We start from the raw sequence: 24013 nt of genomic DNA on the forward strand, positions 1-24013 counted from the left end.
CTTGTGACGGGGTCGCGCCACCATCTCTCTCTCCTTGTCTCAATAAAGCGCGAGTGTCTGCGCTGGTAATAAACGAACAGGAAAACATGCAAGGAACCCGTTCCTCTTTTCTGGCCTCTATTAATACTGTGACTGACCTCACACAGAAGCCGTATCGATTATCGCCCTCCTGCAAAAGATGCTTGCAAATCTCTGCTGATTCTATCCCTCTGTGGCCCTGTGGCAAAAGGACAGCAGATAACCCGGCATTTTAAATCTCCTTCAATCTGCGTGAGTCATGAAAATTGCTGCGTTTTCTTGGCAAACAACTCCGGCAGTCGTAGAGGAAAATCAGTTTACTCAACACCTTTAAAGTTGACCTCGTTTGTATTGGCAAGAGTGGAAGAGGTGAGAACATTTCAGTGTTTTTAATTCTAAAAGAAGCTTCTTCTTTTTTTTTTATTTTTACTTATGTATATCATATTTATTTTTCATTTCAGTCACTACTACTGTATAGCTTCCTCCGGTAAAATCTGCAGCGGTTTCACAACCGAAGGGAACTTTTGTGTCCAATTTGATAAACCGCTGTATGCCACGAGACATACTGGAGGGAAAATGTTCCCAAGAATAGCTAAGCGTATCATACATCATGCATCGTGCCATCTGTTCCGTACATTCAAAATGTTATTGCAATATTTAGAATTACAGATTATTCATGTACGTGTAATTAGAAGAGTCAAAATCCAACAAATGGGAGGAAGTACAATTAATTTCCAGACGTGTTTGAGCAGAATCTATCCGGAGTAACTATTTGGGCTGCGGTTGCCGAAGGCGGCACAGAAGCTCTAATTTTATCCGTTTTGGCAATGAATTACCCGCTGTTGATTTCCTCGCTGCAGTGTGAAGCTGTCTCCAATGAAATTTTTTTTTTTTTCTTTTGGATTTGTTCTGTGGAGCTGGATTACGCTGACCAAATGAGGGGAAAAAGTAGGGCACATAAAGACCGGCTGAGCTGAATACGAAAAGTCAACATCTGGCTGCAACAAAAAGGTGCTGTGCAAACCAGCCTGAAACTGTGCATGGCCCCAGGGTTCCCATACACTTTACATAACAACATGCATCCGGTCCATATTTAATGGATAATATGTCATTTCCCCTTATATGAAGTCTTAAGTGTTATATAACCTTAGTTTAATGAGATGTCTTCATTTTTTTGTGTCGGTGCTGCACTGAACATGACATTTAGAGCCAACACACCGTAAAGCAGATGCTCAGAGGTAACTGTACTTAAGCACTTCCCCCTTCTGCCTCTGTTCATTTATACACAAAAAAGTGATTTATAGCTCGTGCATTTAAGTTGAGTTAATTGCTGAGCCTGTAATCAATCGCAATTAATCAAAAACCCTATATTGACAAAATAAGCAACATTTACTGCTAATTTGCTGACTAAATAGACATATGAGCTCAACTAGAAATATATTTATTGCTTATTCTGTTATCCAGGTTACATAACCATCGGATTTGGTGCAAAGTGTCATTATACCAATTCAGCTTTGAAGTGTTTCAGGAACTCTTTATTATTCCTGGAATAATAAAGAGAAATGTGGACTGCAGACACTAACATTAGTGTTGGGGACGTCTGTGCCGTCAGCATGTTTAGCATTGAGATGCTATTTTAAAAGTTTCACTGAGCAGCTAACTCCTTTTAGCACAAATTAACTACAACCTTAGTCTTTTTCAGCGTCCCATTGGAAAATGTTTGAATGCAAAACTGAACTCCAGTGGGCCAAGAGAAGCGACTTTATCGTCCGTCGCTGTTGTTGTGGAAGTCGCTTTGAATTTTTGTATTAATCAAACAAACAAAAGAAAAAACAATTACTTGCATTAAAATTTTAATAATTGATTAATCAAAATTAATGTGTTAAAGCGTCATCTCTAATCGTTTTTTAATAAAACAGGCAGGCGCCTGGTTGCACAAGTAAGGAAGCTAAAGCTGTAGTTTGTAGAGAGGCATGATGTTCACCATTATTGGTAGCATTGCCTGTAATTGTTAGTGATGCCCATGTGGTACTAAAGGGCCTAAAGTGTGTGATGAAGGTTTCCTTACACATTACACACTAATGTGTAATGTGTGAACTATTGATAGGCTGGATCCACGTTCATGACGTTTAGACAAAATTCTGAAGAGATCAGAAATACAAGGTTCTGCAGATTTTATGTCAGACCATGTGGCCGTCTGCTGCTCTGCTTCGAGGTTTGACATGTTCAGAGATGGTATTCTGTTCTGGACACCATGGTTGTAACAAGGTTATTTTAGCTGCTGTTTCCTCTCTGTGATGTAGATGATGGTATTTTTTTCTGTTTCTGATCAAAGTCTCTAAACATGACACTTGTCTGGCAATCACAACTATGCCATGTTTAGACACTGAAATCGTCTTCCTTCCTGTTTTGTTGAAAAGCGAGGCACAAGACAAGGAGAAAATATAGAACAGTAGCACTAACTAGAACTGGCATTCAGCTTCTTTGCACCACAAATCTGGAACAAACATCCAGAAAACTGCAAAGATGCTGAAACACTGAATTCCTTTAAATTAAGGCTAAAGTCCCAACTGATTAGAGTTTCCTTTGATTCATAATAACGGGAACATTGATATATATATTTGATGGGGATTTGCTTGATGGCTTATGGCATTTGACAAAGTGTAATATTTATTGCTTGTTTCACTATTGGTTACTGTATGATGTTTTATGACGTAATGCACTTTGAACGGCCTGGCAGCTGACATGTACCTTAAAAATAAACTTCACTTGACTTGAACATCACATTTTTCCAAAAGATGACCATTCACACAAAAACTGTTTTAAGAGTGAGCAACACTAGGAAACTTTTTGTCAAACTGGTTGTGTTTTTATATGTTTAACACAGAGAAAACTTTTTCACTTGACTAAAATCTCCCAGAACCTTGCAGGATATTATTGTATGGCCTAATGGAAGTTGCTTTTTTTCGTTATGTTATAACTAGAACTGAGATCAAATCCATCCTGAAATCCATGCAGTGACCTGAACATGTCTGGGCTCAAGAGATATCCTTGCAATCTGAACGATTTAGAACATGTTTATAATGTAGAGTAGGGGGATATCGCCAGCCCAAGATGTGGCGGGTCAAAGAAGAATGAATCCTATAACGGAATCAACTCTATTAGTTTAAAGCTGAGCACATAGAAGCTTTTTAGACACCGACTGACTGACGATTAAATAATCACCTCTGCTAGGCTGCGTTTCACTTCTCCACTATTAGCTGTAATGCAAATCTTGCCAGATTACTTACAAGGCCACATTTTTAAAGAGAAGCATAGACTGTAAAAGTACATATATGTCAGGAGTTGATATGATCTACAAACTAATATTTACTTGATATTAATTATTAACCATGTGTGAAATGAAAAAAAAAACTTAAAATTTAAAAAGAATTCTCATGACACGACAGCATTTTCCTTTTTCTTTAAATGTTTGCTCTAAATTTGCATGACGATTAAATGGAAATACAAGCTAGTGATATGAAAGACTTGAAGGTTAGATGGGCAGCATTGTGGATTTTCCAGGCACATAATGGCATTTTAGGGCACAATCAATTAACTGTTATAAAAATGCTGTATATATCAAATGTGACTTAAAGGAAATTTGACTTCCTAATTTAACGCCTTGAAATTGGGCCTCTGTCTCTTTAAAAACTCCTGCTCTTCCTAAAGTGCTGCCTTCAGGAAGTCATCACAACCTTTCTTCTATATTTACCCTTTAACAAGGTTTTTACCAGCATTGCACTGAGAAGTATTAAAGATTAAAGTATTTCTCAAACATCTCAATCTCCAGGTATGTTTTTGATGATTGAATACAATTAGAACATGAAATTAAGCTCAAAAAAGTAAATTTTACATAATACTGCCTCTTTAAAAGTATCCCTTGCTAATAGTGGAACAAGTTAGTAAGATTAGGCGTTAATCACTTTCTTTACGTAATACCAGACTTGTTTGGATATTTCTTGTGTAAATTCAAATTCTAACACTAAACGCAGTGATTTCCTCATCGGTACTCTCACTCAAGTCTAGTTCCCTCCGTCACTTCTAAACGCTGTGCCCAAATCAATGTGGCAACAGAGGCAATCTCCGACCCCCTCTAAATACTAACTGAGGTAGAGGTTGGAGACGGCGGCCTGACGCGCTGTGTGCAGTCTGTTCTTCATCACAGTGACAGCATCTCCTCCCTCTTGCTCTTCACTTTCAGCCTGCCTCTCCATCTTCGGCCCTGCTGGTACATACATAGGAGGAGCACATGTCCTAACTAGCATTTGGCCTGACAGGGAGCAAAATCATTAGTTCTTCCAGCGGGGGCAACACGGGGAGGAATCCAGCCCCGTGACGGGGAGTGGGTTTGGGTATGTGGGAGTGGAATCTGTTGAATCTATCTCATTAGGATGGTGATTGTTCAAGTGATTGCTGTAAAGGCTCATCTTCAGCTCAGGGCTGACATATTTCCTCCTTCGCCCGGCAGTATAAGCAGTCCCAATTCGAGCCCCCGCCTGAATAGGAGCTGCAGTCGGGAGGTGTGCACACGCGTTATATGCGATGGTGGAGAGCACTGCTACAGAGTGAAGAAAAAAACCCATCTTCATTCATCAAAGGCTTACTTCATCAGTCTGAGCTGCAGTCTCAGAATGTATGGATGTCTGTCTTTTCAACAGCAGAGGCTGCGGTCGGCGAAGGAGTCAATAAAACCTTTCCAGCCTGAACACACCCGCCGCACTCACTGATGCCATGTGATGAATTACATTTTCTCTCACCGAATAATGAATTTCCTGTTTACAAAGCGAACGAAACCCCCTGGAAGACGGCGGCGTTACGTCTCGGCTCCTATTTAAAGTCTGGTTTGCCTTTACCGAACGTCGACTGCTAGCATCTCTATTAATAATGCTACTTCCCAAATACCAAATCAATAACGGCATGCCAGTGGGCGCATTAGCTTTGTTTACCCCGTGTTCAAAAGTCTGCATGGCGTATTGTGACTTCGTTCTCGTATCATCTACTATCTGCTTGCTTCCTGGATGCCGGAGCGAATATCACAGGTTGTTGGTGGTGTTGGAGTTGCCCAGGCAACTCACCTAATGACCAGGACCCGTGACGGTCTTCTTCTTCTTCTTTTTCCCCCATGTATCTGTAATTGTACTCTTTCTTTGATGACCATTTGGGCACTCCAGTGTGAAGGCTGTCTAAGAAGTGGGCGACCGTAGTCCTGCAGAGGAGCGTTGAGAGCTGCGGCTAGTTACAGCAACCTCACCTCAACTTTCAGAGAAGGCGGCGATCGGGTCACAGCTTCTGACAAAACGATGACTGAAAGTGTGACTTTTCATTTCCAAAAGGAAGAACATGACATGCCCCTTTGTAATGGAGAAGATTCATCCGGTCTTTGTGTTTTTTTGCTAGTCACCGGCTATAATGTGGGCACTAAGCCACTGAGACATCTATGTGGCGTTGTAAGCTGAGTCACAGTGAGGATGAAAATAACACCCTTTGAAATTGCCCCCACTTCTCAAAAGCTTGTTTTGGTTGGAGAGATGTCACATCTCTTCACCCAGCATAACGGGCGAAGAGATGTTCGCTTTCTGACAACAAGAGACATTTTTTTTCTTAGTTTCCTCAGCTCACACATTTAACCCAAGAGCAGAGTCTGATAGCCTGCAAGATAAACCTGGCACAGCAGGAACCAGTAACAGTGGAACAAAGGAAGCTGAAACTCGTGTAATGGACTCACAAGACGTGTTTCCATCAATGTTTTTACGCGCATTTTGAAGTATAGTGTTAGAAAATGTTGATGGAAATGGGGAAAATTCTAAATAACTTCTTTAATTTCACAAAAGTTGTTACACTTGAGGTGGTTTTTGACCTTTCAGAGACGGAGGGAATGCAGAAGCAGGGAGATAAAAACACGTTTACCGAATAAGTTCTGATGTAGTGAACCGTATCATTCATTGGTAGGTTTGTGTCTTATCAGATGTATGAAACTCAGAGAAATTAAAAAGTTCAACCTCCTCCAGCGGAGAACTGTAGCCTAGAGTGGCCTGCAAGAAGCACTTCAGGCTGGGATGGGTGTAATCTACTGGTAATGGTGGAAGGCTTGGAAAATATCTAATCCCAAACTTCCAGCTCAGAAAGGCAGGCTCTCTCCATTTTTCCAAAATGTGTGCTCCATGGTAGTTTGCAACCTGTACTTCTGAAGAAATTACACTTTGTGTAGCCTGGTTGATTCACCCCCAAACCAATGAAAACACACCTAATTCGCATTATTTCCAAAGTTTGCTTAAAATTCGCATGGCGATTGGTTGGAATCACAGTAACTGAAAGCAGGAATATCTTGACTGACTTTGCTGTCCAACTTCAATTTTTATTAGCGGAAAACAAATAGGAAGAACTATTTTGGATTATCTAACTACTTAAGTTATTTAAGTTACCAACACATTTACACTGTGGATAAAAAAGTTTGCTTCTGCAAATCAGTCACGATCAACAACATTTTGCTTTTTTGACAAAAAATGTCAGTGAAGAAAGATTTCTGCAAAATGATTAAGTCAAAATGTTTCACATAGAAGAAGCGATTGCATAATTATTCATAATTATTCACCCCCGTTTCAAATTTTTTTTTTGTCATTTGTAGAAATGTTTTGACTTTGAAACTACTGACATTTGCTGTTTTTTAGAAGCCAGATTTTTTCGATCAATCAAGCAGTCAATCAGATTTTACTTGTATAGCACCTTTCAGCAGCAAGGCATTTCAAGGTGCTTTACATAAGTCATAGAACACACTATGATTGGTTTATAAGAGCAGCAAAAGAGTCAAACATCCACAGAGTTTGTACTTTGTATAGACACTGTAGCTTTATGTTTTAAATGTATCACTTTTGGCCACATGAGACTAACGAAAGTGTACTGCAGCATTTTTTTTGTTTTGCATATAAACTTTTTAAAGATAATTGAATCAATTGTATTTTATCCAATCATGCTTCTTTGGAAACACTCTTTAAGTGTTTTCTTGTAACTTTTGTACTAAAATTTGGAATTGCCAACTCCTTAGAACTTCATGGAAACTCTGACCTGAGATCCACTGTATGTCCTTAATGATTTGTTACAGCTGGAGAAATGAAAGGGATTTTTTTTGTGTCAAATTTTTATATCATAAAAATATCTGTAAATATTATGTTGCAATGTTTACGTGCCCGAACTCTTATTGACTGCTACAGCTGATATGAGTTGACCTGAGTAAGTCCCGCCGATCCTTCAGCTTGCACCTGGAACACAGTGAAGTTAGATTTGGTGATTTAATTTCTGACTTAAGAGGTAAATTGGATGTGCCACATTTCATTTTGACCTTGGACATTTTTATGGAAATTAACATTTTAAAGGGTCTGAAGAGTTAACTAGAAACCGTCGAGATTCTACTGAGTAATCTGAATCATTTTCTTGGCTGCAGGCTCACTGTGTGTGTAAATACTTGGAGATTTAGAGATATTCCACTGCTAACACATTTTACACTCAAGATAAGAACGATTTTTCAAACTTGAGAGGTCAAAGGGTGATTCACCCTTCAGCAAAAATGCTCAACAAACACATTACTGTGGTCGTAATGCCAAAACAGAGGCATTAAACTCAATACTTTGGACATGACTTTGAAAACAACAAACCTTATCAATTAAAGGTTTGCATATCAGCTCTCCTGGGAGCAGCAATCAGCAGATTAGGCTTTTTCGTGAAACTGTAAATGTGGAAACTATCCACCACTCTCAGCACCGTTGGGACTCATCAATGAGGAATTTAAAGATGTAGACCAGCAGCTTCTTGCCATCGACAACTTGTCTCCTTATTTGTTGATATTTTTTGGGAGTGGACAAGAATTTTTAACTCATAGTAGTTCAGAATTACTTCCTTCCTATTATTGAGCTTTGCCACATATGTAGTGGCTTGAAGAAGTATTTAATATTGGACAAAGACAGCCTGAGTGAATGAAACATGTTTTCATATGATGAAAAATGTACCCAAACCAGCCTGGTTCTACAGTTTGTTAAATTTCACCCACCATATTGACTCATGACTTTGAAATTTAACACATTTTTTTTATTATTCTAGCTACACCCAGGTCTGACTACTATGGAGCCCCTAAGGTAACATGGGTAGAATTTATTGTTTCTTACACATCAGGTTATTTCTTGCAGTGTTGCCAACTTAGTAAATTTGTCGGAACATTTAGCGACTCTTAAGAACATTTTAGAAACGTTTTTCTAAAGTGACTTACAACTTTCTTCTCTTATTGCAGCTCAGCCAAATAAGAGAAGCTCACATATGCAAATTAGGTAATGACATCATCTAGCAACTTCTAGGACAGCAAGTAGCTACTTTGCTTGGCATTAGTGCTTTCTTCTGTGCAGTGGATACTCCAGGTCACCATACAAGCAATTTAAACTCAACCTAATATAGAGGAGAAGAATAAATAACTTCCTGAAAATAATATGTGTGACAGTGTCATCCAAAAATTTGAGGAAAATTAGGAAAATTATATCTCTCATCTAAGAGGAAAGAAACTCGGTTAAAGGTGTCAATGAACAAAAATCGTACTTTCGCTGTACAATTTACTGCAGTTGATGGAACCATGAACTCTTCTCTCTACTGTTGAATCTTGGAGGAGAATTTCTGGCCTTCAGTTTATGAGCTTCATCTCAACCACAGTTGGTCTGAGGATCTGAGGTAAACTAGAAACCCCTTCTCTGAATGAAGAAGAACGTTTATGGAGAGCCCTCGCCCTCACCAAATTCAACCTCCATGCCCTTCAGTGTGGATGAATCAAAACCATTCTAAAAAGAACAGCAGGTCAAAATTCCTCAACTGCGATGCGACTAAATGTATTTAGTTTGGGAAACAAAATACTTTTTTATGTGTTTTAACCTTTCATCTACACAAAATCTCTGTTTAATATCACTAAAAATGATAATTTATGAAAAGTCCAACCAATGGTGAGCCTAGACATAACTCTGTATTTATGTTTGCATGTGTTCATGGCAAAATGGAGATGTAGGATCCTATCTATATATTGGCAACAAATAATGTGCCATTATATCCACGTACCTTCTTTGACACAAGTCCCAATCAACATCATCTTGTGTTTTATTAACCTTGTATTCTAATACGCCATCTAGAAGCAGTTCAATCCGTATGTCTGTCCACACAAATGATGCGCCATGTTTAGTTCCTAACAGGACGTCGTGGTGGTTTTGAAGCATTCTGATTGGCTGATAGATTTTAGCTTTGTGATACAGCAGAGGTTGACTTGCATGTGTGAGAGTACACACAAGGAGCCACACAGAATACAAACATGGGGGGAAAAGATGACAGACCATCATTAATTTGAGCTCATTTGGAGTTTCTCAGTATGCAGGATGTTGTAAGGCATTTGCGTTAATGAGCTACATCATTCATGTGAAATGATGGCACAATTAGGAAAACAAAAGTGCAAGGTGTGACAATTTAAGCGAATGTGCTTCGTCAGTGTCTTCAAACAACACCTCAGAGACGGCAAAGGCATAAAAGCTGGCTGGCGTGAACGTCAAAGGCTCCAGGGGTCGGGATTTTCGCCGACGGATCCCCGCCTTGCTACTCTGCACCCCGGCTACGCTCCCACAGGAATCCCCTGCCGAAACACCGGCAGGGGGATGAAATTAAAGTTGCTGAATTCAGATATTTTGATTCATGCCCATGAGCTCGTTGCACGCTCACGTCTTTTGAGAGGCACGTACGTTAACGAAACACCATCTGAAAGGTGAGAGCTGGCAGCCGAACCCCAGGAACACCTAGCTCTGTCTTTTCCCCCCTCTCTAAAAATCACTCACATCACGGATCAGGGGGTTTATATGAAAGGAGGCTCGTAGTAGAGCAAGAGCTATATGTATTTAGTTGAATAAAATCAAACTTCTTTGCTTTTGTATCTGCTTTCTTCTCATGTTTCCTTCCATTTCCCTGTTTCTCTTTTCTTTTTCTTTTTTTCCTCCTGCAGCTTTAACTTTTTTAACCCAGCCCAGCTCAGGCTTTCTCCTCCTCGTCTTACACAGCTCTGTCAGCCTCATTAGTTATACCAGGCTGTGCAGCGAGTGGGATCTAACCACTCAGCTTAGCATGTAATGCAGCTTTAGTGAACTAATGAAACCGTAATTACAAAAATAATGAGGAGCACGCAGCACCATCCACTGACTTTCGGACTGTTTATTTGAGCGAAGGAACAAGGAATGATTCCTCTTCATTTTTTTTTTACGGACTTCTGATTCTTGCCCTGTCATACTGTATATATAACCAGGCCACAAACGGGCCTCTCTGTTCTGTGAATTTCAGACTTCAGGGAGCATTTTACCTGGTATTGCGTTCTTGTATGATGCATTGTTGATGTATAACGAGGAACTATGTAGGCTACGGTCCATTTCCTGCGCTACTTATAAACTTATTGTCCCCAGCGGGCCTCATTTAGCTAAGCGTAGGCAATGTTGGGCCACGTTTAGTATCTGGGCAACACTTCTTTCAGCGAAGCGCAGCAGAAACAACAACATATTACAGTCATGTCGGAAACTTTACCTGGATATGCACAAAAGTTGAAAGACAGCAATACTCCACTAATGACTACATTCCCACATTAATTTATCTGTTGCGAACTTCAATATGAGCCCAATAATGGGTTTTATTTCAAAGACGACCACAAAGGGTAAATAATATTGAAGTAAAAAGTAAAGGATAGATTTTTTAAAAAAGAATTATGAAGAAAAATTGGAGAAATGTGTGTTTGTGTTTAGCCCCCCTGCTTGAATAACACCTTCTGTTGAAATTACATCTGTAAGTCTTTTGGGATATACAGTAACTCTACCAACTTTTGTTGGCTCTTCTTTGCAAAAAAAAAAAAAAAATAAAATAGTCAAGCTGATTCAGGATCAGATGGAGAACATGTGTGAATGTTCTTTTTCAAGTTTTGATGCAGATTTCCAAGTCAAAGACATGAATATCATTGTAGCTCTGGCACATACTGAACGGTGAACCTGATTTATTTCTCCAATCGTCTTCCTGACATGACCTCTTATCTGTCCTTTTGATTGCAGCTACACACAGACTTGGATGTGGGCAACAAGAACATCAAATATGTCCTGGCAGGCGAGGGCGCAGGCACCATCTTTGCCATCAACGAGTTAACAGGTGACATCCATGCCATGAAGAGGCTGGACCGCGAGGAGAAAGCGGAGTACACGCTAACAGCCCAGGTCATTAACGCCGACACAGACGAGCCTTTGGAGCCACCGTCCGAGTTCATCATCAAAGTCCAGGACATAAACGACAATCCGCCGCAGTTCATCGAAGGACCGTATCGCGCGTCTGTTCCCGAAATGTCTGCTGTTGGTAAGTTACAGTTGACAGACCTAATTTCAAACCTCTTGCCTTGTATGGCAGCCCTAATCAGTGCGTGAGATTTCTAAGACTGCCAATCTCTAATGGGCTATCTCACAGAAATAATGAGAGAATCAGAACAAGAGGGAAGAAGTGTGCCTATTTACATGCGTGTCTGTGATGAGTATTTTTGGCAAGGGAAAGCACAAGAATGATGAATCGAGTCAAATCTCTGAGACTTCAACCCACAGCTCAGTGCTGGGACCTCGCAACTGGGGTCAAGATCAAACCTAGTTCAAAGTTGGTCCTCTGTAAACGGCTTATCTACAAAGACATGCAAATATGCAAAACATGGCCAAAATGTTGGCACTACGGCGGTTGTGCTGAGACGCTTTCCACTGTGTGTATCAATGCAGGTTAAGGTAGAGTTAGTGTTTGAACCATTAAAATAAGCAATTGTAATTGTGTTTAGAAGACATCTCTGACATTTAAAGATTCCAGCTGTTTGTGGGCGGTTGCCATCAATAACTTCCACAAAGACCAAGTGTCTCCTGTAATTACAATCCATGCTTTTCTAGCAGTGGTTAACTTTATACAGTGCCTTGCAAAAGTACTTTGACATGTTTCACATTTTAACATATTGGTGGTTGTTATGCGTGACAATTGTGCTGTGCATATTTATTCAGCTCCCTTTATTCTAAGTTCATCTTCACACTCCTCAGTTATTTGTAGAAAGATTTGAAGTACCACCAGTGTTACTTGTACTGTTTATGAACTATGACCTACCAGGACACCACTATGCTAACTGTTAATGTAGCGATAAAGACATAGCACATCACCAGTTAAATAGGAACTCTACAAATTTGGGATATAGATTCACACCTATTGTCTCAGACCCAGTACACACCTAGCCAGATATCTGGAAAAATAAATACACTTGCGCTTTGGACTTTTAGTGCGTGCATTTTTCCTTAAGGTGATATGATGAAGCCGCTATTGGCAGTGGTACAAAGACTGGTTTTTATGTCTGGACAGCACAGAGGTAGAACTGTCTGTACTCAACAACAAAATAGCCTGAATCATAGTTTGTGCAGCTGTAGGAGGCCTTCTAATGGAAAAGCAACCTAAATGACGGTATAGCTATAGAGTACCATTACACAACTGCCACATAAACCTGTAGACACGTCCCTTTAGCTTCCACCACTGTATCACCTGCTAATGAATTCCTGCATTTACATGACCACTGTAGGATGATAATGTGTTGCTCATACAGGCGAGGAAGAACTCCCGTCATTGGATCATTTTGTTCTTTAGTTTTGCTTCAGTGTTACCTCACCACTGACCCCACAGGAGCAATGGGTCTTGTAGAAAAATGTTTCCATCAGCAGGAAAAAGGCGATCAGTGCATGTCTTGATGCAGTTTTGACATTGGAGGAGCTCGGCGAGAGAACTGAGGTCTGTTGCCTGACGTTATGCGCTTGTTATTGTGTTTCTTCATTGAGCTGCCTCTTGTAACCTGTCGTGGAGGTGACATAACATGCTAGGGCAGATGGTGTTAGGTATGTAATGGAATCTGTTTGGGTAAATCCCATCTGTACGATGCAGCCTTTTGCATCAGTTCTACGAGATGGCGGTGATTTAGCTCCGGTTTACTCCTGACACCTTTGGCTGATTCTTATTAGCCGCCGCTGTGCTTGGAAGCAAAAAGGAACAAAAGATGCTGTAAAAGTATCCATGTAAACACGGAGAAACAGTGAACTCTTTTTGTCTGAACTCTGCTACGTGATCCCCACTGCTCTAGGCTTTTGGATCTCGGGTTGAGCAGAACTCGGGCTCTCTGAGGGGTTTTGGCAGTTCAGAGCAGAGACAACCGTGAAGAAGGGGTAGAGTGCAAAGTGGCAGTTGACAGCACTCTGTGATTTGCCGGTGGGAATAATGCATAAGAAATGGAAATCGGCATCTCTTTGTTGACTGTTGTTCCCTTTTGTCACTACTGATTAATTAAACATTCACGGATGCTCAGTTGTTTGCTTGAAAGCCTTTTTTTCACCCCCCTCCTTTCAGCTTCGGGTTTTCTTCTGGTTAAGTTTTCATGTGCTGCGGCATTATGGGAAGACGCTCCGGACAAACAAACAAAAAAAGTCATTCATCTCTCCCGACTCATATTCATAACCTACCAGCTTTCCTTCCAGCAGCGTTTCCTCTTCATCACCGTCCAATTGAGAATGCGCATTGGACTCTGCAGACTACTGGAAGTGTGTCGACCCACGTTGGGGACTAATAAAGTCCACGAGAAGCGGAGCCGGGATAAACAGACTCTAGTGAAGTCTGCCGCACGCAAGTTGAAAACCTCAGACAGAAAGCAGGGAGTATTCAAATGTAATTACAGCATATGGGAGAAGATGTTGGGTTGGCGTTGAGAGGGACGATGTGCCCCACCTGCGTCGAACAATCAAAAAATCTAATCCGAGGCCATAACAGCCCGCTTCTCCTGACGATGTTATCCACTTACAGAGCTTGTCAGCTCCACTCCAGACTTCATCAGTGTCTTTGGCCATACGGCGCTTATCAAGAGTGTATCCGCACGGTATCAGCAAGACCGAGACAAATATCAACGCCCACCTTTATCTGTCAAGGACTACAGCTAGATAGAACCTCCCTCCCACCCCCAACCCACCCTCGTATTGAATGTCAGCATCCACCAAAGGAAGCGTTTCCCCCACAGCCGGATGAGATATGTGACATGGGCCGCTGAGGTTGCTGTGTTTCCTGTGCGCTGAGGAGCACAGAGGTTAATGGGAAATGAAGGAGAAAGACCTTTTGTTCTTCCTTTAAAAGAGCTAGTCGGATAAGACGTGTGGCTTTCTGTGACTTTTCCCTGACTTTCATCCCCCTGAATGGCGAAGAATGGAGGTGACTATCACTGTGTAGCACATCGTCCGTCTAAGTACAGTGCAACAAAGACGGGGGAGCAGAACGGGGGAGTAAAGGCCATCGCTTCGCTGGAGGGGAAATGGTTTGCCGGAATAAAATTAGATGTCATTAGCGTAAGCGGCCTGGGTATATCTGCTATCAGTTGGCGTTCTGTGATAGGATCTCTTATGAGTTAATAATGTTAAAGGGTGAAATGGATCCAAAGAAAAAAAAAATTACTTTTTAGTTACGGAGAATATTACCAAATATTTTCTGGTAATCCTCGTTTACTAGACCCGGTTGATATTCCACTTATTGGTTTATTTCTGGCGCATTACTCTACCACTGGAGAAATGCATGAAGATTAATGACCCGGTAGAATAAAGCTGTGTCAAAATTAAAAATCCAAAACTTTCCAGCAGCCAAATTAGCTCAGGAATCTGGCAAAAAGTTAACTTAATTGGGGTAACTCTAATTAGTTTATCCTGAAAATGATTGAGGGTTTTCCATAAACGAGGTCTCAGGAAGGCTTGTGGGGCTGCCATTAACCTTGATCTATTGAGCTGCGTTCTGGAAGATTGTTTTGTCAGTTTTTTTGTCCAAATATAGGGAATGCACCTTCGACACACTCCCTGAAACTTAAAAAGCAATGACTATCCGTTTCAACCTTTATCTAATTTTGCATTGTGGTTTTGGTGAAAGATTCAGAAATATTGGCGAGAAAAACTGAGATTTAAAAAAGTTTGAGTTTGTTCTCTTCACTGGAGCCCTAATTACAGGTTTATTATGTCCTAAATATTGACATAAAACGTCAAATTCAAGCTAAAAAGAACTAATGGAGAGAAAATTGTAAAACAAAAAGTGTTAAAAGTATACGTAAGAGTCTTAATCCCAATCACACATTAGCCTTCTAGACTTCCTTCATGATGACCAACTACTCAAAGGTTTTGATGTTATTGAGGTTATGATGTTTTTTTTGTTGTAATATTAACCCTTAGAAATTGTATGTATGTTTCCTGATATAGAGAGGATACAGGACTACTTCATAGTCACTTCAAAACGCAAGTGTGAATATAAGCATCTAACTACTTGAAGAATTCTGAAGTCGACAGCCAAAACTTCATCTCAAAAGTCGAATCTTATTCAACTGGAAGCTTACAAAACAGCCAAGTAAATTTACGTTTTAGAATTTAAGCATAAAAACTGATGTAAGGGAAGCTGAAGAGCTGGTTAGCTTTGCTATTAGGGTTTTAGTGGAAGTGAACTCACCACTGTTTATTACAATAAAAAAAAAAGGTTACATTTTACCGTGAGATTTTTCCATAAAATACAGACACCTCTGTATTTTATTTCAAGATCATCGTGCAATAAGAATCTCATACTGAACCAGGTGTTTTTCACAGAGACTCTACTACAAACACTCGGAAAAAAATTTGTTCTACAATATTTATTTACTTGCTTTTTAATTAGAAGTCTAACCGTGTTTGGAGTGTTTCTTTAGGTTTTCCTAGTTCACTGTATAAACTCTACCAAAAGCAAGTGTGCTATATTCACATCTTAGTGTTTTTGATGCATTGGCCTGTACAGTATATTACTCCACACTGTAAATGAGGGACTTGTTATAATTCAGTGAGAAGGCTTTATCAATGATAAACCCACGTCCCACATGCTAATTTAACCTTTCATTTGGAATAAAAATATTAATTAGCAGAGCTTTAATCACTTACAGAAAATCTTCCAATGCTGTCAAGCTCTTTTATTTATTTATTTTTTGTTGCTCTGTGCGTTTTAGACATCCAAGGTTTAGGTAATTTTCTCTGCTTCTAATCTTCAGGGAAATAAAAAAAAAAAAAACGCTGTTTATTTCCTCCCAGCTGATTAGTACTTGATATCTCTGCGTGCTTAGCCAACGTTGTTAGCTGTGTGAATGTATTCATTTTGTATTTATGCCTCAGTGTCACTGCAGTTAAAGCAAGTTTATTGCTTACGGCTGCAAGCCCGCCTGTGATATTAATGTGTTTTCTTTGGCACTGATTGCACAGATCTCACAGGATTAGTGGATCCTGTTTTCCCCGTTAATGGGGTCTTCGACTTTAAGGCCAGTACAAGCTGACAAATTCCCTTGTATGTTTGTCGGCCATATGCCCGGAATTATGAGGCTCTGCCACCGTCTGCAGCTAACAAGCAGGGTTGTGATGTAGATGGAAATTACAAAGTCTCTGGAAGTGATGCTTCAGGTAATTAGGAGGAGGTCGCCGGGCCCTCCTCGGTGCGCTAAGAGGGGGTGCGAATGACAATAATTGCTCCGCTGCGAAGCAAACTTGGTGAAAGTTGTTCTGCAGCACAAAAAGTCGTGTGTGAGAGAGACAGACGCCCCAGGAGTGTCGGGCTGCGAGTGCGCTTCATTATCAGGCCGATTAATAAGCGGGGCTTGCCGACAGATGGCCCGCCCTCCCTGAAACCGCAGCAAAATGAATACCTGCACCGAGGCGCGGATCCTCGCCAAAAGTGTCAGGATCCGGTAAATTGGAGCGGAGACATAAAACTGAAGTGACATTAATAGATTACCTGGAGTTGATTTGCATTTTCAGAGCTATTATGGGCGCGGGTAACGGGACTAACAGGCACGGCCGTCTACGGAGGATCTTAATGATGTTTCTGATTATGGTTTCATCACCACCGGCAGCTGAGAAAATAAGTAAAGGCTTGTCATCACAGATTTGGACGATGAATGAGCAGACTTGATCAAGGGGCGACGTATGGAAATGAGCAAGTTGCAGACCTTTATCAGAGCTCCACGTCTCCCCGCTTCCAGCGCGCATCAGAGAGCGCACTGTGATCACCGCATTAAGAAAAACATTGTTTTGCGCTGCACCATGTTTCATCAAAACTGGGAAATATTTTTTTCGATATAAGCCCCCTCTGAACCTTTTCACATTTTGTAAAGGAGAAATATATTATAGGATTTTATGTGATGAAGCAACACAAAACAGCACAGACATGATATTCACTAAAACCAGGAAGATGGAGAACATCACCCCAGTTCTACAGTCCTTCCACTGGCTGCCTGTAGCTCAGAGAATAGACTTTAAAATACGGCTGTTAGTTTATATAATCACTGAATGGACTCACACCAATGTATATTTAATGTACCTGTTGGCAACAGATTCAATAAAGATCTTTTGCTAAGCTTCCAGACCTCTGAGGTTTTCTGGTTCTGATCTCTAGAACAAGAACTAAACAAGCAGCATTCAGGTTTTTGATCCTGTAATCTGGAACAAACTGCAAAAAAGATGAAATACTGAGTTCCTTTAAGTCAAGGTTGAAAACACTTTTGTTGCCTTTGATCAATAGTAAATGTTATATTGACTATACATATTTAATGTATGATGATTTGGCAAAATGTATTGTTTATTGCCTGTTTCATAGCTGGTACTGATGTTTTAATGGTGTAAAGCCCTTTGAACTGCCTTGTTGCTATGCAGATAAACTTGACTTGGCTTCACTAGCACTAATGTGTGAAGTGAGAGAAAAAGATGAATGGGTTCCATAAATGTTTCCAGTACAAAACTTTGGTAATTGTGATGTTCATATGTATTCAGCTCACCAACAGTCCACACTTTGTAGAAACACCTTTCGCTGTAACTGCAGCCATGAGTCATTTGGGGTTCGTGTTGCTCGGTACACCATCTTATGGTCCAACGAATTCAGGAGACCGTTTGTGGATGGCTTCTGCAAGAAATCAAATAAAGGAAGAAACATTAAATAACAGCAATAATGCCCAGAACTGACTGACGTATTAAAATGGATTAATAAACAACAACCATGCCTCTGTGCTTCTATTGTATCTCCTTGTTTGATGGACCTCTTAAAGCTCTCAATGGAAAAGTGAACATCACTACCGATGCACCACAGTCAGCTGATCCAAAGTGAGAAGATAGAGAGCTGAATTTACTTTTAGGTTTACTCTTCACAGTATCTTTATGGTATTTAGCAGATTTTCCCTGACTTAGTCTGACTAACCAGTTTTAGCAAGCAGATCCGTCTATCTGTCTATCTGCTTTTGTTTTCACACGTTGCACTCTGTGTTTTGGATCAATAGAGGAAAAGCTGAGATATTTTCAGACCATTTCATGCTTGACTTGAGCCAGATGTTCTATAAATAAAAGCTGCCTGGATATAGTGAGGAACACGGCTATTTTATCCCGATCTCTCTGCGCGTCTTCAGCACATGTTGGCCTCGCAAAAGTCTGAGTCTGGGTGCATAAAAAGCAGCGTAGCTTGAGTAAACGGCTGCAGCATTTCGGGGTCACAGCAGCCCACCAGTACGAGAGCAACATTTATAGTGCGTCTTTTATCTACCATTTCTCTGCTGAGCTTTGGACCGAGGGCTAAGAGAGTGGGCTTCTGGTGTTTGTGTCTCTCTCTTCTCTGATCCTCGACTCCGGTCTGCAGCTTGGCAGATGGGCTGAGTGGCAGGGGGGTGTGGAGAGGGGTGGGCTCCTGGCCCTTTAATACAGTGGGCAGCTGGGGCCGGTGCTGAGCTGGAGCGCGTCTGATGAGCGGCGCTTCAAGACAGCGGCTGCGAATACGTTGGTGGGCGGCTCTGAGGCCGCGCGCGGGGGGCGAGTGGAGGTCAGAACGGTGAACCGGGCCAAGGCTCGGACTCTCTCAGGCCCAGCAGCCAGCGCTGGCGCGCCAGCCTGCTGTTTGCCACGGCCGTGCTAAATGGGGATAGGACAGGCCTCGGAGGCAGAGAGGAGTTAACTGACATGCTGGAGATTCTCTGTAAATAACCCACTGCTCCGATCTATCTCACCTCATTTGGCAACGGCATCTGAGCTGTGCTTCAGTGTGTACCAGTCCAATTCTGTGTGTGTGTGTGTGGGCGTGCGTATGCGTGCGTGTGTGTGTGTGTGTGTGTGTTGAACATGTAGGTTTAGTTTTAGCCGGCTCAGTATGTATCTGAGTTACTCATCAGTTAGCCACTCTCTCCTTGTCAGTAAGCTAGCTGCTAATTCACATTAGCTTTGTTTAACACTCATTTCACTGTGTCTACAAGATAACAGTCCCTCATTTTCAGTGGGATCGCTTCAGAAAATCTCCTAATGCGCTAATAGTGGTACTAATTTTTCGCTTAACGTTTTAGCTAAATTTGAAAATGTTTAGCACGCCTAGCATCCCCTAAATTAATTTCACCAGATAAATTCTAAAGCGGTAATTTACTCAGTTGTTTTGTAAACTGTGTGTAGAAGAATGTTCGACTGCAGCTAGGCAATATGGCTCAGAAACTTATCGATACCTATAAAAACTAATCAATATCTATAATTATTGATTAGTTTTTTGCTGTAAGTATCTGAAATGTTTCCAAGTTGGTGGCCAGACCTTTACTGTTTTAGCTACAGATTTTCTTGGTTTTTATTCTTAAGATGTCATGAGGCACAATGTTGAAACCTGAGAATCCTGCTGCACAATTTACTCAACGGGTTGTTGCTAGGTAACCCAAGAGTGAGTTAGTAAACCTAGATTAGCTTACCGGGAAAGGTTGAGCAGCTACAAGCCTTTCATCTCTCTATATACAAGTTTTAAGTCAATTTGGGCTGTTTTTGAGATCGTTTTCGATTGGATTGGTATTGGATTGGTATCGGCCAATGCTAAACCTCAGCTACCTGTATCAGTATCTGAAGTGAAAATAGTGGATTGGTGCATTGCTTCCTCCAACTGAACCCTTAACATGCAGCCAGACGTTACAGACAATTAGCTTAAGACGAAAACATGACAATCTATGAGGAACATTAAAGTATTTTCCTTTATCTTATCTACAATGTGCTTTATGTTGATCTAACACATACAACTCCGGCAAAACACGTTGAAGGTTGTCATAGCAATATGACAAAATATGGAAAAGTTCAGTGGGTCGAATACTTTTGCAAAAACTTGCAAAAGAGAGAGAACAATTAAAAAACACATAACACAGTCACAGATGCTCCATATCACACAAATCTGCATTACTAATTCATCAAATGTTATTTATTATCCAATGTAGCTCTAAATTATGCATGGAACATCATCACTCTTGGTCCAGACAGAGTAATATGAGCCCTTTAAAGCCCCGGGGGGAAGGTTTTTTTTTTTCTTTCCCTTTGCATGCGGGCAGAAACACACAGCAGAGAAGTGTCCCCTGCCAGCCCTCCTGTGTCACATGCACATGTCCACTGATCCGCACGCCTCTCTCTGCATTAGCACAAAACCGCTAGCAGCTGCGGATGTAAAGACGCCGTCGCTCAGGTGTCACTTTTTCCCCGTGGAGCCTTCCCGACTCACCCCAACCTCAAACATCCACCGCTTCATCTTTTCTTCAACTTCTCCCCCGTCTCACTTCTCCTTTACTAAGCTAATGCTCTCTCATTGGCTCTTCCCTTGAGGGAGAACAAAACAGTAGCTGGCTTCTAGGTAATGAAGCCCTTCAGTGTGATCTGCATGAGATTGCCTCTCTAGCTGCCGCTGCTGCGGCCCGATGAATAGCAAAAGACTCTCAATGAGACTAAGGACAAAAAGGCGCCTTCTCCTTCGCCATAGGGTCGTTTTTCAAAAGAAGTTGCCTTTTTCCCCCCCTGCCTCTGTGCTGTGCCCACAAGGTAAAAAGTGGAGGAAAAAAAATGAAATTGGGGGAAAATAATAAAGTTTATGAAGTGGAAGGTAAATGAGAGCGTTTATTCATGAGCGAGCTTACACACAAGCTCTTTTTTTTTAATGGCTAGGACAACAATGCGAATAACAGGAGCTGTCACTAAGGACCCCATCCCCTCCATGTTGCTAGGGAGCAGATGTTATTAAGAGAATTTCTTGCACCAGGGTCAGCAGGAGTTAGAAAAAAAATAACAATAAAATAGAAAGAATAGAATCTAAAGTAAAGAATGAAAATCTGCAAGTCGTGACAAACCGTAGGGGCGAAAACAATAAAATACGTTTTTATTTACGTGCACATAAGCTGTCACGGCACCCTTTCCAATTAATGATCTTTCTCCGAAATTTTCTGTGCGGCTTCGGGACGCGTGGAAGTCTCATCTTTCGCTGTCAGGCTGTCACACGCTGCCGATCGTTGCATCAAGGTCAGTTAATCAATCTGAGAGAGGAAAACAAGGGCAGAGCGTCCCCGCGTCATGCAGGAGAAGAGGAGCGGGTTGCTCTGGCGTGTCATCTGAAGGCTCCGTAATGCTTTCTAAAAGCCACTAATGGGCAGTGAGGGTAAAGGTACTTATGGAAATGATTGAGTGAATGCGGTAGCTGTCAGCTGGACTAATTTAAGTTGGCGCTATTTTAAGGAATTGAAGTTGGGATTCATTCAGAAGATACTCTTTATTTCTTCAAATGAAAATGTAAAAGTACAGGTTTTCACATCAGAATTTTTTTCTGGCTGTTTGTGCAGTTTCTAAATGTTTGATGAACAATTTTTTTGTCAAGTCAGTTAATTGTTACTAAAGGAGATTAAGAGGGGTTGTGAGTTTGTATTGTACATCGCCTCCTTCAAACATGAGATATTAATCAGCTAAAGTGCCAACATGGAGCCCTTCAGATATCAATCACATAATGAGTGTTCCTCACAGCTTTATGCATACATACCTGCAAAAGTGACTGAGACATTATGCATTTATGCATGTGCGATTTTTCTCACATTATCAGTTGTCATCTGAATAATAGAGTCTGAGGAAATATTTTTAATCTTGTGCCAAAACTCACCAGGTTCCTTTTTTTTTTCTTCCAATTTAACTCGTAAAGATTTGGCAACTTGAAGGAACTGATTGGAAATTGAACTTTCATCCCAAGATGGTCAGTTAATTTTTAAATATAAGAAAATATTGAACTGAAACAGATGACACCTTGTTCTAACACAGCAGAACACTGTGTTCTTTCATTCTAATACAGAGGAACTGCAGTGGATTGTCGTCTATTCGTGGTTCAATATTTGTGGATTTTTGTTACTCAAAATTATTTTTCTAAAATTTGCCTATTTATGGATTTTTCCATTGCGCATTTCTAATATATTTGATAGAAAATCCAGCTTGGGAAGCAGAAACACCTTGATACAATGCTGCCTGAAGAAACTATTGGCTGGCATTTGCAAAGCAGCCAATCTAGGATTGACATTTAATTTCCTTGGTGCTGATTGGCTGAGCCCCCAGATAGTGAAGAGTGAAGATATTAGCTTCTGTGGTAGTGCTGAAAGCATTTTCACTCTATGTCTGAATGCATATTAAGGTTAATTTGATTTTGTTTGAACTGTTAAAATAGACAGTTATAGTAATTTTTAGAGGAAGTTCCATATTCTTGTATTTTGACTCTGTCTGTCGCTGAAACCTATCAAGTGAGCATTGTAGAGACATATATGTCCTATCAGTAAAACATTTAGTTACATATGAAGATGACTCCAATTATTTTGCTTCTAACGAAAATAAATTACACTCCTGGATTGGCTGCTTCACAAGTCCCAGCCAATAGCATGTCAAGTACAACCTGAAAGTTATTTCCTTATAAGAAAATAGAGCAAACTTCTGCAAAGCTCTAGTGGAGTCACCAAGGTTAGCTTTACTCAGAAACTTTTAATCAATCTTTATTGAGGTAGCTCCACTTTATATAACATTTTTGGGCTTGTTTCGTTTTGGAAATCAAAAAGCTGCAGTCGTGAATTAGTGCAACATAAGGCGTACTCAGAGTTTAGCAACAGCATAGAAGAAACGACAAAACAAACAACTTTTTAATAAATAGAGTTGCATAATTACAGAGGGAATATCTTCATGCTTGAGCTGTAAGGGAATGAGAGAGAAAATGAAATGCAGATTAAACGTCTCGTCACCATTGACAGGCTGAGCCAAATCTGAGAAGTGTACTTTTTACTTCTGCTTAACCAAATTACAGAGGTTCATTGAACATAAATGTCATAAAATATAGACAAAGCAGTTTGACTACAATTGATTTAGACGTCGAAACATCAGTGTAAACACGATGTATATCTGAGGTGAAACTACAAAAGTTGTAGCTTTTTCAAAACTTTGCTGCACTGTGACGTTTTTTTTTTTTTTTTTTTTTGGTTGTGTTGAATTCGTAGTGAGAAAGTCTTGGGCTGGGAGTCTTTCTACATTGAGTTTCAAAGTTCCCCCATTCAAGGATGGGTTGTTTCTGGGTCCTTCCATATTCTAAAACATTACTTTTAGCTGAATTGGTCTCTAAATTGCTCTCAGGTGTTGTCGAATACGTCCATGTTTGTTTGTCCGGTGTGTACCGCCGTTCACGCTGTGACCGTGGGAGGTAGGCACTAGTCTCCCTCGCCAGAACAATCAGCTATAAAGAATGAAATATTCTTCAGTTAATCTGGTTTATTCCCACAATTCGAAAACATGTAGCTAAAGTAAAGTGGAAATTCTAAATTGTGTTCCCATTGGCTGCTGGATGTAAGTACGATCACCTCACTGATAACATAAGCAAATTTAGAAATTGAATTTATATTGATAAGTTGGTTTGTTTCTTCTTTAATTTAAATGTAAAGTTTGGATTCCTCTCAGTCATGGACACTATATATTCAGAAAAGTTTGATGTAATAGCTTGAAAGTATTTAAGTTAATTTTCCTGTAAAGGTTTTCCTCCCTAGTGGGCAGGATTGCTGTAA

General features: G+C 40.6%; 1 protein-coding gene across 1 annotated transcript in view; it reads left to right on the top strand.

The window, feature by feature from the left end:
* Nucleotides 1-24013, top strand: part of LOC106919100 (cadherin-8) — a 135331-nt gene that overhangs the window by 53114 nt on the left and 58204 nt on the right. Inside the window, exon 2 of the mRNA XM_014989274.2 lies at nt 11154-11448. Coding sequence (XP_014844760.2) covers nt 11154-11448 — 295 coding nt within the window. The remainder of the gene's footprint in view (nt 1-11153; nt 11449-24013) is intronic.

Source organism: Poecilia mexicana, unplaced genomic scaffold (genome assembly GCF_051168715.1).
Source record: "Poecilia mexicana isolate PSO_F unplaced genomic scaffold, ASM5116871v1 scaffold_3, whole genome shotgun sequence".
Taxonomy (NCBI): Eukaryota; Metazoa; Chordata; class Actinopteri; order Cyprinodontiformes; family Poeciliidae; genus Poecilia; species Poecilia mexicana.